Source organism: Typopeltis vanoorti, chromosome 25, assembly GCF_054136105.1.
Source record: "Typopeltis vanoorti isolate ZY-2024b chromosome 25, IOZ_Tvanoo_1.0, whole genome shotgun sequence".
In the NCBI taxonomy this organism is placed as follows: domain Eukaryota; kingdom Metazoa; phylum Arthropoda; class Arachnida; order Uropygi; family Thelyphonidae; genus Typopeltis; species Typopeltis vanoorti.
The window spans coordinates 56975107-56991505 of NC_143573.1; the positions used below are offsets into that span (position 1 = coordinate 56975107).

At 36.1% G+C, this 16399-nt stretch overlaps 1 protein-coding gene across 1 annotated transcript in view; it reads right to left on the reverse strand.

The window, feature by feature from the left end:
• Sbf (SET domain binding factor) overlaps window positions 1–16399 on the reverse strand; it is a 631948-nt gene that overhangs the window by 334046 nt on the left and 281503 nt on the right. The window contains 1 exon segment of the mRNA XM_090414822.1: window positions 9342–9537. Within this exon segment, the coding sequence (XP_090270948.1) occupies window positions 9342–9537 (196 nt within the window).

Genomic DNA, 16399 nt, shown 5'->3' on the forward strand with positions numbered 1-16399 from the left:
TTATGGAGGAAAATTATTTGCCACAGCCAATATTTAATATGGGTGAGACCTCCTTGTTTCAGAAAAATATGCCCAAGCAGACAATTCATCCACAGAAAGCTAAAATCTATGCCCGTTTCAAAGCTCTTAAAGACCATGTTACAATTCTGTTAGGGGGTAACGTGGCTGGATATAAACTGAAACTATTTGTAATATGGCACAGGGAGAATCCATGAGCCTTCAAAAACATTAGGAAGCATACTCTTTCAGTTCATTAGCAGAACAAAAAGAAGTTGTGGATGACTCAAAAATTGTTAGAGGATGCCTTAATCAATATGCGAGTAAAACGGAAAGCTATTGTGTGAAAGAAAATGTAGAATTTAAAATTTTATTAATTCTATAATGCTCCAGGTCATCCGTCTTATATCAGTGATCTTCACCAAGTTCATGTTTCTCCCTCCAAACACTACTTCACTACTTCTCAAACTTAAAACTGCTTTTAAAAGGACGCTATTTCCAGACCATAGAGGAGATTCAGGAAAATGCAATAAGAGAACTGTGCACCATCACAAAAAGTGCATTTCAGGAAGCATTCCAATAATGGAAGAAACGTTGGGAACAGGGTATCGCCAGTAGAGGGGACTACTTTGAAGGGGGACAGTGCTTAAAATGTTGTAAAATGAGCAATAAAATCTTTATAGCAAAAGTCCAGTCTTTCTTTGAACACACCTAGTATGTCATAAAGTGACAATACTTGCCTGAAGCACTAGAGCTCATTTTGTGAAGCAGGGTGGACCATGGGAAAGTGATGTAGGCTTTACATGAAGTCAGTGACTATATATGTGTGTAGTCCTGTCATGAAGATATTTCACATACGAATTGTTTTCTTGTTTTTCATCCTTATTTTATCTAGTTTGCCTAGATAAAACAAGAATAAAATTATATTCTTGTTTTCATCCTTATTTTATCTAGTTTGCCTAGATAAAATAAGGATGAAAACAAGAATATAATTTCTTCAAGTAGTATTTACTATCTTTCCCAGTGAAAACTTTTTACAATGAAATGCCCAACAGCAGGAAAATTGCATAATTGCCAATGGCAGTCATGCTTTTTTTGGTCAAATGCTAAAATGGTGGGGATGGGAGAACTTTTAATCAAACCTATTTTACCTCTTTTATACTTGAATGGCTCTAATATGTCATTCATCATCATTCATGGAGAGCCCTCTTCCAGGTCATCTTATTTCTTGCTTTCCTCTTTAGTAGTTTATAACCTCTTCCAATTAATCTGAAACACCTCTCTAAGAATGTATACTGTGGATAACCTCTTCTTTTTTCCATCATCTTCTCTTCTAAGTTTATAATCCATTTGTTATGTTTCCATATTGTGTCCCAGGAATTTCATCTTTCTTTGGAATATGTCATTACCCAGAAAATAATGACTGTGAAGCACTGAATGTGAGCAAAATGTGCCAGTAAACAAAGTTGGCCAAGTGAATCTGCTCTCTGGACAATCAGCTGCACATTGAAATCTCAAATCAAATAAATATATGTACAAGACACTGTCCACTCACTGGAGGCTTGAAATGACTTAAAAAAAGTACTATGTTTGGTATATAGAGTATGATTTCAAGATAATGTAAAAAACAAAAATACAACAAATAAATTAAAAATAAGAAAAATAACTGCTTAGCCCATTCATGGTATTAATGCATTATAGGTTTATAACCTTCTTTAGGTGGGAGTCACGTAAGAGAGAGAGAAAGTGATGGCACAGCAGACTATTACATGCACAAGAACTAAGAGTATGAATGAAATTATTATGGTGCATGAAGCTGATAGCCATGTGAATAGTGACATGAAAGAAGTAAAACAAAAGAATTCAGCATGATGTTAGAAATATCAAAACTTCAACAAGTACTTCAAAATACATGGAAGTCTGAGAGACTAGAAAGACAAATAGAAGGAAAAATAAAGGAAAGCAGAATAAAGCAGAAACAGATGAAAAAAAGATACAGATGATATACTGTGACTCCATTAATTAAGAGAGAGAGAGAGAGAGAACAATTTATTAGGGGTGAGTCTAGGAATGTTGGAACTAGTTTTTGTAAAGAAAAAAAAGTGGAAAATGTGGAAATATAGTGGCCACTGTTTAAGAGTTGCTAAAATATCATCAGCCTGGTGGTCGATTGTCATGCAATTCAACAAATGCCAGAATCATCAGGAATTCAGCTGAAGAGTTCTTAGCATTGTTATAGGGATTAGTGAGACGTGGCTGAATAGCAGAATATACAGGGTGTTCGGGATAAATTTGACAGTTTCGTAAGGAAAAAGAAAATCTTCTTTGTATCTATTAAATTTAATGAATTGACAAAAAAACATTACAGGCAGAGTTAATTACAATACTATCAACAAGATTTACTCAAAATAACCACCATTAGCATCGATCACAGCTTCAATTCTGCTTCAGAACCTCGAACAAGCTGATGCTACAGTCTCCCTGGGAAGGGCCGCAAAAACTGTTTTAATTTTATCCATTAACTGGGCTTTTGTATTACTGGAAGTGCGATTGGTGTCTTTTTCAACTGCGCCCCATACAAAATAATCCATGGGGTTAAGGTCTGGGGAGTTTGGAGGCCAAACATTTGGACTGGTGAAGTCGTAGAAATTTTCAGACAACCATTTTTGACTTTTCCCAGAGGTGTGGCAAGGGGCCGAATCCTGCTGCCATACATACGGCCTACCATTGGCTACCCTTGTTATCCAGGGCTTGACTACAGTTAGCAACTCCACGAACAAAGCCCGAATTCCAATGCCAGGGTTCTTCAACACCTGTTCCTGCAGATTTGCGAGGAATTCTGCTGTACGAACGCAATCAGATCGTCTGCTAGGGATCTTTCTTCTTGCTACATCCTCGTAGTCACCATTGCAAGTCTCTAGTTCATGCCTGATTGTTTTTACTGTATTCAGGGAGCATTGGGCAGCAGTCGTAATATCCTTATTTTGATGGCGGGCACGAATCATCATGATACAAGTTATTCTCTTCCATGATTCAGGTGGGTTCCAGCTATCCATCCTTTCTGACATCTTGTATATGAATGAAGAAGGGTCCAAACTTTTAAATGAAGAGAAGTGTGTGTTAATACATGTAACTTACGGAAAAATATAATTAATTATAAATATGTCAAATTTATCCCGAACACCCTGTATATTTACAAGAACGGAAAGTGAGAGCTCGGTTAATGTGGGAAGTAGTGCTAATGACTACAGAGAAATTAAATCCAACTGGAGTAGAAATCCAATTATAGTGGTAATATAGGCAACTGGTTTGAGATTGTGTCTGTATATCACTGGAAGTGACATGCGAGAACTTTAACTAAGAAGGGATAAGTGTGGAACTATAAGGAATGACAATGATAAACTGAGAAGGCAGCTTGCAGCAATGCCTTGGTATGAGAAACTGGGTTAGGGAATCAGCAGTGTATGGAAAATAATCAAAGGGTGTCAATAATCAAAGGAAACTACATCAGACAGAATCTGCACAGGTGACTAAAATGCATGTGAATTAAATGGATGAATAACTTTAAAGCAGGAGCTATATAAACAGGAGATTGCTATAGATGTGATATCATAAGAAGAGTGATGATGAGTATTAGAAGCAAACTAAACACCAGGCAAGGAGAGTGATAGACATGGTGAGAGAAGAAAAATGAGTTAGCTAAACAGAGCAAGAAATTCCAGAGAATTTTGTCAGTACATAACAGGTAAAAAAAAGAAAGATATAAAATAACCATAGTGGACGGTGACAGAACACATATATATGAATTAGATATTAAAGCTAATGAAAGAGCTTGATCTTCTATAGAGAAAAGTTTGGCTTCGTTAAAAGTAGTTCTTACCTTAGCAAACTGCTCATGTTCTATTATAGAACATATCGCTGGATAAAGGAAATTAATATACCATGATACTCCTGGATTTTGCTAACACAGCTGAACAGGATTCCATATTGAGGTTGTTACAGAAACTCAACATATGCTATATGGAGCAGCTGACTAATTTACAGGTATTAGAAAGTGATGCATAGAGGTGCTGAGTCTAAGAGAAAAAATGTGACCAGTGATGCATCATAGGATTCTCTACATAGGCCACTGTTGGGTAACTTGTATATTAATAATATCAGGATGACCTAGAGGGATTCAGACATAAATTATTCAATGCTGCCTTATCCCTCACCCCACCAAAACAAAGTAAATATTCTTTTCTTCACTATGGAATGAACCTTATGAGAACAGGTTGAAGATCTGTGGGTTACAGAAATTGTTTGACAGGTGGAAAAGGGGTGATATGACAGAGCCATACAAATTACTGAAAAGTTTTTACGAGATTAATACAAAAGAAATTTTTCAGAACACGACTGGTGTTGGGAGAAATAGGGACCATCATTGGAAACTAAGCAAGAGTATAGCTAGCAGGGGTGTCAGAACTAGATTTTTTGCTTGGAGAGTGGCGAATGAGTGAAATTGTTGGTGAAGATTTCCCTTTCTGGAATAACTCTAATCTCTAACCTTTCTTGGAATAACATTCAAAATGTTGTTTCCTCAGCATTCGAGAAATGAAGTTTTCTCTTTACTGTTGCAAAGCTATTAATTCTACACGAATCACAAATTCATCCAAATGCTGAATACTGGTCTCACATTCAGGGTGCTGCACCTTAGAGATCGCCAGCAATCCTTGGCTCAGCATGAGGAAATATGTTGATTAATGACTGTTTCTTATCATTTGCTCCACTTAGCAAAAGAGATCAATGCAGCTTGGGGGATTTTCAAAAAATATTTAGTGGATGCAATGTCTAAATGTATACCACGGGTGAGAAGGTTAAATAAGGTAGGTGTGAGATGGATGAATAAAGAGATTAAGCATGCAATACAGAGAAAAGGGGCATTGTGGAGGCAGCATAAGAGAAGTGGAAGTAACCAATTTCATGAGGTCTACAAAGACCAGGCAAGGAGGGTGACTTGGTTGGTGAGAGTAGCTAAAGAGAGGTATGAACAGCAGTTAGCTAATGAAGCCAAAAAGAATCCTAGGGAGTTCTTTCGATATGTAGCCAACAAAAGAAAGAATGATTATGGAAGGATGACATTGATTGGAGGAAATGGTATAAAGACAGCTGTTGCAGAATGTGTGGTGGAGATACCTAATGAGCAGTTCATAAAGATCTTTCAATCTTGTGAATGTGACTTCATGGAGAGATTAAGAACAGTTGATGATGGAGAGGAGAGACTGACTGTAAGTGAGCAAGAGGTGTTTGGGGAGTTGAGTAAACTAGATGTAAATAAGGCTGTGGGACTTGATAATATATCACCGTGGATTCTGAAGGAATGTGCCAGAGAGTTGACACCTGCCTTGACATATTTTTTTAATACGAATCTTGCACTTGGTCAAGTCCCTAAAGAGTGGAAGGAGGGCAAGATTGTGCCACTTCATAAAGGAGGTGATCGAACTCAAGCATCAAACTATTGGCCTATCTGTGTGTCAGGTGTTGTGGTTAAGTTGTTGGAGAAGCTTGTGAGAACTAGGATCCAGAGTTGGGTTGACAACAATGGTATAATCTTTGATGGACAGCATGAATTTGCTAAAGGGAGGTCGTGTTTTAGTAATCTACTTACTTATTACAATAAAGTGACTGCTTCCTTGGACAGAGGAGAAGGATACACAGTAATATACTTGGATTTCGCAAAAGCTTTTGATAGAGTACCTCATGATAAGTTGACAGTCAAACTAGAGCAGATGGGGTTGGATATTAGATTAGTGCATTGGATTGGAGACTGGTTATCTGATAGGTATCAACAAGTTGTGTATGGGGGTGCAATATCCAGGAAAAGGAAAGTCACTAGTGGAGTGCCTCAGGGATCTGTTTTAGGGCCATTACTATTTAACTTGTATATTAATGATATTGGCGAAGATTTGGATGGAGATATTCAGTTGTTTGCAGATGATGCAAAGTTGGGACGAACCATAAAGAGTAGTGAAGATGTTGTGGCCTTGCAAGAAGACTTGAATAAATTGAGTGATTGGGCAAGCAAATGGGGATGCGAGTTCAATGTTGCAAAATGTAAGGTTTTAAAATTTGGAAAACAAAGATGGGATGCAGAATTTATGCTTGGTGAGAATATATTGTTGGAAGTAGAGGAAATAAGAGATCTGGGAGTGATAGTGGATAAGGATCAAAAATTTAGGGGACACATCGCCAAAATTGTGAAGACAACACAAAGACTTCTGGGAATGATGAGGAGGACACTGACGTGTAGAAGTAGGGAGATTCTTGTTCCATTGTATAAGGCTTTGATTAGGCCACACATGGACTATTGTGCCCAGATTTGGTCACCTGGTTTTCAGAAGGATGAAGAGATGTTAGAAAGGGTCCAAAGGCAACTGACTAAGGTAGTTTCTGACCTCTGGAATGTCGAGTATGAGGAAAGATTGAAAAGATGTAATTTGCAGAGTCTAGTGGAGAGAAGGAAGAGGGGAGATATGATAGAGACCTACAAGTTGGTAAGGGGTTGTTATAGGATCAATGGTGGAGAAGTTCTACAGAGAATAGTGGGAGATCAGGGGAGAACCAGAGGTCATCCCTGGAAACTGTATAAAGAGGGTGTGAGTAGGGGAGTGAGAGGCAGGTTTTTTTCGTGCAGAGTTGTGAATGATTGGAATGCCTTGTCTGAGAGTGTGGTGTCTGCAAGGAGTTTGAATGTGGTTAAGACCCGGTATGATGAGATGTGTATGAGATAAAAGGACCTCCTAGATGAGTCTTTGACTCCATGAGGTCTTGTTTAATAATAATAAATAATAATAATAATAATGACATTCTGTTTGAGATCCTTGCATTTTCTACAGATATTTCCATGTTCAATATTCATCAAAACTAACATCAGTGATTCTTCCACTCTCTTTTAATGCTGTTGAAACAGCATAACTTTTCACAATTCAACTCTAAAACCGCACAGAACAAATTATTCTTCCTCTTTGTTCATTCTCTCTCTCTCTCTCTACTGCTGTCTTTTAGTAATATCAACTGCTATGTATTTCCTGAAGAGTATAATCTACACAATCTTCAAATCAGATGGTAATCAGGGTAATCTTTCCACTGTACTTCCTGCCATCCACAATACCATAATACCTTTCAGATGTGGGTTTTTCATTTAAAATGAAACACAAAAAAATTATTAGTGGGAAGTTTTTCCAGGAGAGTAGCCTAAAATCATGAGCTTAACATGTCGAGATTTGTGAAAAGTAAGGGTGTGCGAAACACTTAACTGTCTATAAAATGTTTACAACATAACCTTTACTACGAGTTGCCTCAGTCCTGAAGATACTTCAGGAGCAAACTTTGCTTGCCTACACTTAGGTAAAAGATTAAATTAAATTTATTATAGTCTAGCCAAGTGGAAAATAAACTTCCAACATCTTTCTCTAAATCCAGAGTAAATTAACAATAAGGCGGTATACCTTATTGGCAACTTGTATAATAAGTAAATATGACCTCTCCATTGCTTCTGCCTTAGTATCACCATTTCTAGGTCTGGCTTCCACTGACAAAACCTCAATAAAGGTCAAAACCAGTCTGGGTAGTGGCCCTTTCCTTAATGCATAGCATTATACATGTCTGCAAGGAGATGTGCTTTGCATTATGGGAGATACTGAGACAAGGAGTTATGAGAGCACTTGGTCCACCTTTACTACGAGTTGCCTCAGTCCTGAAGATACTTCAGGTGCAAACTTTGTTTGCCTACACTTGGGTAAAGGATTAAACTAAATTTATTATAGTCTAACGAAGTGGAAAATAAACTTCCAATAACATATACTAGAATGACTATTTAGTTATTTTAAAAATATAATAACTGATACCATTGAAGTCTACTGGTACTTTATTTATACACATATATATATATTATGTTACAATATAACATAACATACACTAGAATGACTATTTAGTTATTTTAAAAATATAACAACTGATACGACCCAAGTCTACCAGTACACACACACACACACACACACACACACACATATATATATACAGGTAATTGACAAAAAATGGAAACAGAGACATGTTTCAATTAATATGCCATTCGTGTGCGGTTAGCATCTATTAAGTCTCTCCACCAGGAGAGACTTAATAGATACTATTAATAATAATAATGTCAATGCTTGGAACCCAACTGGAGAAATTTTACACCATTCGTCTGGCAAAAACTGGATCAACTGGCCTTTGCTTTTTGGAGGGGGGAAATATTGCCTGAGAGTTCCTCCAAAATGGCCTATAAATGTTTTTTTTTTTTTTTTTTTTGGATTTAATTGTCTGGTGATTGAGATGGCCATGGCAGACAGGACACCTCACCATCATGTTCTGCAGACCACTGGGTGACCACATTTGCTCGACGAATGGGAGCATTATCCTGTTGAAACGTGGCAGGATGCATAGGAGAAAATGTGTCAACATGGAATGAAGATGATCACTTATAATTGAAAGATAATGTGCAGCATCCACTTTGCCTTCCAATACAACAAGTGGACCCAAATCATGCCATGAGAATGTGTTCCAGGCCATTACAGAACCACCAAACCTTTTCATAGTTGGAAACAAGCACTCTGGCTAGTAAGTTTGCTTCCTTTGGCTGACGCCACACACACACAAATTCATCCATTTGCAGCAAAAAAAGTGTGAACATGGATTCATCGGACCATATCACAACCCTCCAATGTTGTGTAGTCCACTGCCTGTGACCTTGCACCATTGAAGATGGCGTGTGTTGACAGGAGTGATTGAAGGTTTGTGTAAAGCAACCCGACCGTGATATCCATCCCTGTGTAGTTCCTGGTACAGAGTTTTGGTTGAAATGGATTTCTCACGACTGGTGTTGAATTTTTCACACAAATTCTCAGTGACCTGATAGATCAGTGTTTCAATTTTTTTGTCTATTACATGATGATGATGTTTGTCCTGTCACCTGCCATAACCATAGAGACTGTTCCTCTACTAACATGTGCAATTTTAGCTGTTCTGGTCACATACAGCATCTGCCAGCCTGGCTCCAACAATTACGCTCCTTTCAAAGTCACTGAGGTTCTCTCTGAATTCCATTCTAACATGCAATAAATGATGGCAGACCTCCATTTGTCTCACACATCCCCTAGGAATGTTGGGAGTGTATTTGCATATCAACTGCATCTGTGTTTGATGAATTGTAGTCACTGCATTGCAACTACTGATAAAGTGACCTGATAGATCAGTGTTTCAATTTTTTTGTCTATTACCTGTATGTATGTATGTATATATAATTACTAGTTATTTCCAACACTCACCAAATGGATCACAAGGAGTTCCTTTGAAAACAATTCGGTAATTAGTAAGAAAAACAGCTCCTTCTGCAGGAAGAAGACATGGTCCCCCAACAATCCCACCAGTACCATCTTCACGCCCATCAGGAATAAGATAAACTCTGAGACCATCCATTAAAAACTGCTCACCTTGTAGCAGACTTGGAACTAAAATCTTTGGCTATTTAAACAAAAAAAAAATGTACAAAATATTAAGATAAAAACCAACAAGACTTCACATAAAAATAGGAAAATAAAACAGCACAAAGTGGTTACAAAAGAAACTGTCAATTAAACGTATTTATGTAGAATAATTATTAACTTGTACGAACTATATAGATCTACTCTTTGAGATCTTGTTCAGCTCAATTTATCTTTTTTGCTATATAAATTATTACAACTACTCAGTTTACATACAGTACAGAAAAAAAAAAAATTGAATAATTATTTATATATATATATATATATAAAATCTAAAGTAAGTATCATTGTGGACCAGATACCAGAGAAGCACAGAAGTGCGACCTTGGAAGTCCTACCAACCCAAACCAGTTGGCGTTAAATTGCTTTGATGTAAATGACATCCCTTGTGAATCATGTCCTATCAAGTGATAGATGAATTTGGAGAAAAACTGTTCACAGAACATTCTTAATAATGTAAACTTAATAGTGTAGTACTGTCAGAGTATCCAATATGCCTCTTTAGGGTACACAACAGGAAACTGAATGGAGAAGTCATATGATGATGATTATACATCATCATCGGTTTCACTCATTGAGCTAACAGTAGCGGGATCACATCTGTTAGCTCAATGTGTGAAGAGTGGGTAATTATCATGGGTGATTTCAACTATGGGAACATACATTGGAAGGAGGAGAGGACACATGGGAGGAAGAAAATGGAATTTATGCAGTTACTAAAGAATAATTACTTGAGACAGCATGTGATGGAATATACTAGGGGTTTGAGAGTGCTCAACTTAGTAATTGCATCTGAGAATTTGTCTACAACCAATATGACTGCATTATCGGCAATTGCTGAGAGTGATCATATGGTCTTGACCTAGGTGGAGACGAAATGTGTGGAATTTTCAGTTAAGAGGAGGTATATATGGAATTACAGGGCTGGTAAGTATAACATGCTTAGGAGATCACTTGAATCAGTGCTATGGCATGTGAAACTGCAAGAGCTGGATGTTTATAGTGCATGGGAAGTAATGGCAGACCTAGAGTTAGGAGAGTAAATGGATGAATATCATCATTAAGCTAGAGCAACAAAAAAAAAAGTGGAGAGAATTCAAGAAGAAATGTGACCAGCAGGCACAGGAGCAGTACAAAGCACAGGCCAGAAGGGTAACCATTTTGGTAAGAAAGGAAATTAGCAGTGCAGGCTAAAGATAATCCCAAACAGTTCTTCCGATATGCTGCAAATAAAAGAAAGAATGTTTATGGGAGAATGTTTTTAATGAACGGCAATGGCAGAGAGGTAACTGAATCAGTCGAAATAGTAGAATTACTAAGTGAACACTTTGCAAGAGTATATCATCCAGGTGGAGATATTGCAGTAACGAGAGAGAATCAAAGGTTTATATGGGAACTGAAGGAAATGAAATGGAGGTGCATAGCATATTACAGAACCTTGATATGAATACAGCTATGGGATTAGATGGTATACCAGCACGAGTTTTACATTTTTTGGCAACTCGTATAGGTAAATATGATTTCTCCATTGCTTCTGCCTTAGTATCACCACTTCTGGGTCTGGCTCCCACTGACTAGACCTCAATAAAGGTCGAAACCGGTCTGGGTAGTGGCCCTTAATTCATAGCATTATACATGTCCGTAAGGAGATGTGCTTTGCATTATGGGAGATACTGACACAAGGAGAGATGAGAGCTTGGTCCACCTTTATCACAAGTTGCTCAGTCCTGAAGATACTTCAGGCACAAACTTTGTTTGCTTACACTTGGATAAAGGATTAAACTAAATTTATTATATTAGTATTTTAGTGCCTTTGACGTTTGATCTTATGTAACTCTATGCATTTTTCAAAAAAAAAAAAGAACACAGATGTTTAAGTTTATAAAACAAGGATATATCAAGGGAATGAAGATGTCAAATATGCACTAAAAATAGCATTTTACTCAAAAAATGAAATAAACACCTCTTCAAATTTCTGTTATATATATCCTCCAGGGGTGTACAGAATACAATGATAGCACTACATTATGCACATTACTACTAGCTTCCCGTCAACAATTTTCTTCCAATTTAATCTGTTATTTGTCAAGTCTCCAATCTGATCCTATCTAATATTTCAGTCTTCAAAGGTGCATCAATCCATCTATGAAACACATGTTTGCTAACTTTTCCTCTCTAATTCTATTTAAGTCATCATACAACATTAGATTAATTCTGCTCACATACATTCTTAAATGTCAATAATGCCAAGTTTTTTCCTAATATTTTCATTTTTTGCATGATTCATCTATTGATGCCATCTGTTAACTTCTCTAATTTTTCTCAGAAGTCTCATATATGTGGTGTCCATGTCCACATAATTCTTCATTTGAAAATTCTTTGGAAGAAAATTGAAATGATATCATAACATTTCAATTTTCACGTATATAAAACACAAATACGAAACAAGAAAGAAAGAAAGAAATATTTTAGAAAATATAGTTTCTTTCTGTATTATTTATTTAAATATATTTTATTTAGATTTTTTATAATACATTTATTCTGTATAAAAACTGTGAAATTGATATTTTATATTTTATTCATTGCTGAGTTCCCTCATTTTTTGTTTATTTTTTAAAAGTATCCTTTTTTCTTTCTTACATAGATATTTCAGGCCCTGTAGATGTATTATTATTTTTATAAAGCTGGCATAGGGTGGCTAGGAAAGCAAAATTTAATAATGTTTATTTATGCAATCTTTCATCATTCTTCTTTGCACTTAAGACACTCATCTATATATATATTATCATTAACCATTGTCAATCCACTGCTGAATGAAAGCATTCACAAGATTATTCCAAAACTGTCTGTCCATGGCTCTCCTTACCCATGTCACTCCTGGAAATCTGATGATATCATCAATCTTAATTTCATCCATGATATTTTGTCCCATTGATATCTGTTGTCATAAGTATATGTAATGATCTACTTGTTTAATTTCATCATTACTAATTTTTATTATTTCTGGTTGGACAAAGCTATTGAACATAACTTGGGTCTTCTTTAGGTTTATCTTCAGGCCAGCTGTTTTGCTAGCAATTTGGAGTTCATGGATATGAGACTGTAATTCATGCACAGTTGAAGTAAAGATAACTATGTCATCTGCAAAACATATAGCTTCCATTTGTCTTCAGACTTCTCCCTTCCCAATTGAGAAGTTTGAATTTCTTCTAGGCATGCTGTGAATAATATATATATATATACATATATATATATATTTGTTAAGCTACTTCAAAAGATGAAATGCTTTCAAATGGAGGATACCCATAGATTTTGGAACTGATCCCACTTTTTCTGCATACTAAAGAGACTTTAAAGACTATTATTGTTTTACAGGCGTAGTTCAAGACAATATGTGCATCTTTGAGTAATTATATTAAAGAAAATGATAGCAAATTACATAAATCCTTTCATGATGTAAAGCAGCTTAAAGCAAAACTCTCATCTTGGGCTGAAATACCAGCCTTCACCTTATTTCTCAATACTAATATTTTATGAAATGAATAAATTTTGAAAAATTGATATTTAATAATATTTGACTTCTAGACTGGTAGAAAAAAAAGTACCATTGAATTCTCTCAAAGTGAAATACATAGTTAATTATTAAAAATATAATGTGAACAGTTCAAAAATAAGCTGTAATCAGAAATACCTGTAATTGGAATAGTTGGCTGCTAGGCTGGTTGGCCAAGTGGTTAAAATATCTACTCTCCAACCAACAGGCTACAGGTTCAAATCCAGTCATGAGCATGGATGTCTTGTGATTGTCTTTAGGTGGAGATGAATGTGGTCATCCAGTATGTGAGACCCTGCTTATTGGACATCTAAAGTGGCTTGAAAAAAGTTCCTGTTTGATCTCTACAGCAGGGTTTCAGACCAGGTAAAAATGAATAAAAATTACAATAAATAAATAAAATAATAAAAAAATTTCCCTAGTCCCAAAAAAAGTTGAACAATCATGTAGTATTGCTGCACTTTTCTTTTCTTCCCAAAAGGTGATTCTATCCCATCATAAGATAAAAAGATAACTGCATCACATAATTTATAATTTTTTGCAATTTTTTGATAATAAACTGAGGTTATTATGAATTAGAAATTTTTGGAAGCTTGGGATGATTAAGTGGAATTAATCTACAAAATTACTATATCTGACTAAAAAAAATTATTATTATTATTATGATCATTTGACACCTCAAGGGAGTCCAAACACTCATCGAGGGAGAGTGTGCCAACAGCATCGAATGATTGATCCCCTTCCAACTACTAATCACACTCAAACTTGCTTAAGTTTTTGCGTGAGCCATTAGTAGCAAAGGTTCTACTAATCAACCAACCTTTGCTGGCAATCAGCATCAGCAAATATCAGCATTTTTGTTCGGAATGAACCAAAAAATTAAGATCTCAATAGTGATGAGTAATCTCACTTAGCTTTCAGACTGGTAATTACTAAGACTATTATCTATACTAGATAATAAAATTATCTATTAATATTATTATTATTATATTAGATATTCTAGATATAATATTAACCACTCAGCCAGCCTGGCAAGCCGACTGATTAGAGTATCCACTCTCCAGCCAAACGGCTGCAGGTCGAATCCTGCCGTGGGCAGGGATGTTTGTTATTGTCTGTGGAAATACTATTGGTGGTGGTGGACAGTAAATGGTGTTGGTGTTGTTGTTTTAGTTAGTGGATTGAGTGAACAGAGAGTTATGGAATAGATGCCCTTCCTCGGTGAGTCTTTGGACTTCCTGGAGGTGCCACGTAATAATAGTAATAATAACACCACCACTACAGGAAAATTTGTCAACCCACTATAACAAAACTACTGTCCCAATGTCTCATTGGTACAGTGCTATGTAAAAAGAAATTGGCTATAGCAAACTAACTGCCACTGCAACATTCTAAAGTTCCATAGTGTCATAGGCACCATACTATGCAAAAAGAAATTCACTACAGCAAACTATCTGCTATTGTAATGTACTCCTGTAGTCCATATGGGTCTTCAACAGTGTGAATCAATTAATTTAGTTAAAGAATCCGGAAGACTTATACTGGATTTATTTAGGAGTATAACATCACCATCTGCATAAAGTAGAGAAGTGTCATGAATATCTCTAATTCATATATCAGGTTAAATGCCACTTTCTTTCAAAATATGATCCATATAGACGACAAATAAGAATAGAGAGAGAGAGAGAGAGAGAGAGAGAGAGCACTATTATCACTCACCTGATTTTAAATCAAGTCATCTTATAATTCCTTCAATTCTAAATGTTGGCCTTACATTGGTAGTACCTTATTAAATGGCTTTTCCAGATCAAAACAAAACTTTCACATTTGATATCGGTAGATGCCATATGGTCACTGCCGTACCTCATGGTTTTGGCAATGATGTCTTTTGCTAGAATAAGTGGTAGGGTTGCAAATTCCCTTTCCACACAAAGTTTGTAGGACAATCACAAACATCCATGTCCATGGTGGGATTCGAACCAGCAGCATCATGGCTGGAGAGTGGAGATGCTAACCATTCAGCCAACCAGGCCGGCCTTTTTCCAGATCTACAAAACATAAATACTGATCCTTGTTATACTTCTATGATTTCTGAATTATTTGCAAAGTGGAAATATGATCCTGACAATCTTTATTTGGCCTGAACCTGCATGTTCTTCCTGGAGTGTCTTTCCCATAATTTTTCTTAGCCTCTTCTTGTGTATTCCTGCTTAAATGTTACCTGAACCAATCAGACGAGAAACTCTCTGTAATTCACACTCATGCATTCAATTTCTTTCTTTCTTTTAGGTACTATAAGAACTCTACCCCAATCATTCAGACTGTGTCTTCTGCATTATGCACTGTAGCTTCTAAAACTTTTATAGTTGCCATGCATTCTTTTTGAACATTCCAGATGAATATTATCTATCATAGCTGCTTTCACATTTCACATTCTTGATAGTTTTTCCCTTTCCAAGCACTCATATGTATTCTTTATATCATTTACCTTATGCACTGTAGCTTCTAAAACTTTTATAGTTGGCATGCATTCTTTTTGAGCATTCCAGATGAATATTATCTACCATAGCTGCTTTCACATTTCACGTTCTTGATAGTTTTTCCCTTTCCAAGAACTCATATGTATTCTTTATATCATTCACCTTAGCCCCTTGGATATTTTCTACCATTGTTTTGTTATTACTTTTCTTATTTAATGAATTTTTTAAAGTAAATATTCCAAATGTCCAGAATATATAATCAGTTTTAATGGCCCCTATATCAATCTCTGGTGCCTATGAAATAAGCACAATATTAAAAATAACCCAACATTATCATTTCATGTAAAAAATTTTGAAATAGGGAACTACTCTACATCCTGAGATACTTCTGGAATTCTCTCCACCACTTTTTTATCCCCGCAAAATCCAGGCAATCAGATCTGCAAGCATTAGTCAAGATATGGCCTTATTAAAGCCTTGTAGATGGGAATACTAACCTCCTTATCCCTACCTGTTCAGTGTATTCTTCAACAGCCATGCAATCTGCATAGTATGTCCCCTAATCTCTTTCTCTCCCAAATCCTTGATCTCATCAATTCCCTGCAGTTCAGTTCCATCAATACAGTACACACCATGTCATCTCTTCTTCCCAAAGTGCATGAACTTACACTTGGTCATGTTAGACTTGCAGCTAGTTGTCTCTGCCTATTCTACCAATGTATTTAAGTCATCCTGCAGAATCTCTACATCTTCTTTAGTCTATCACTCTTTCCAATTTTGCATTATCAGCAAACAACTGAATATTTCCC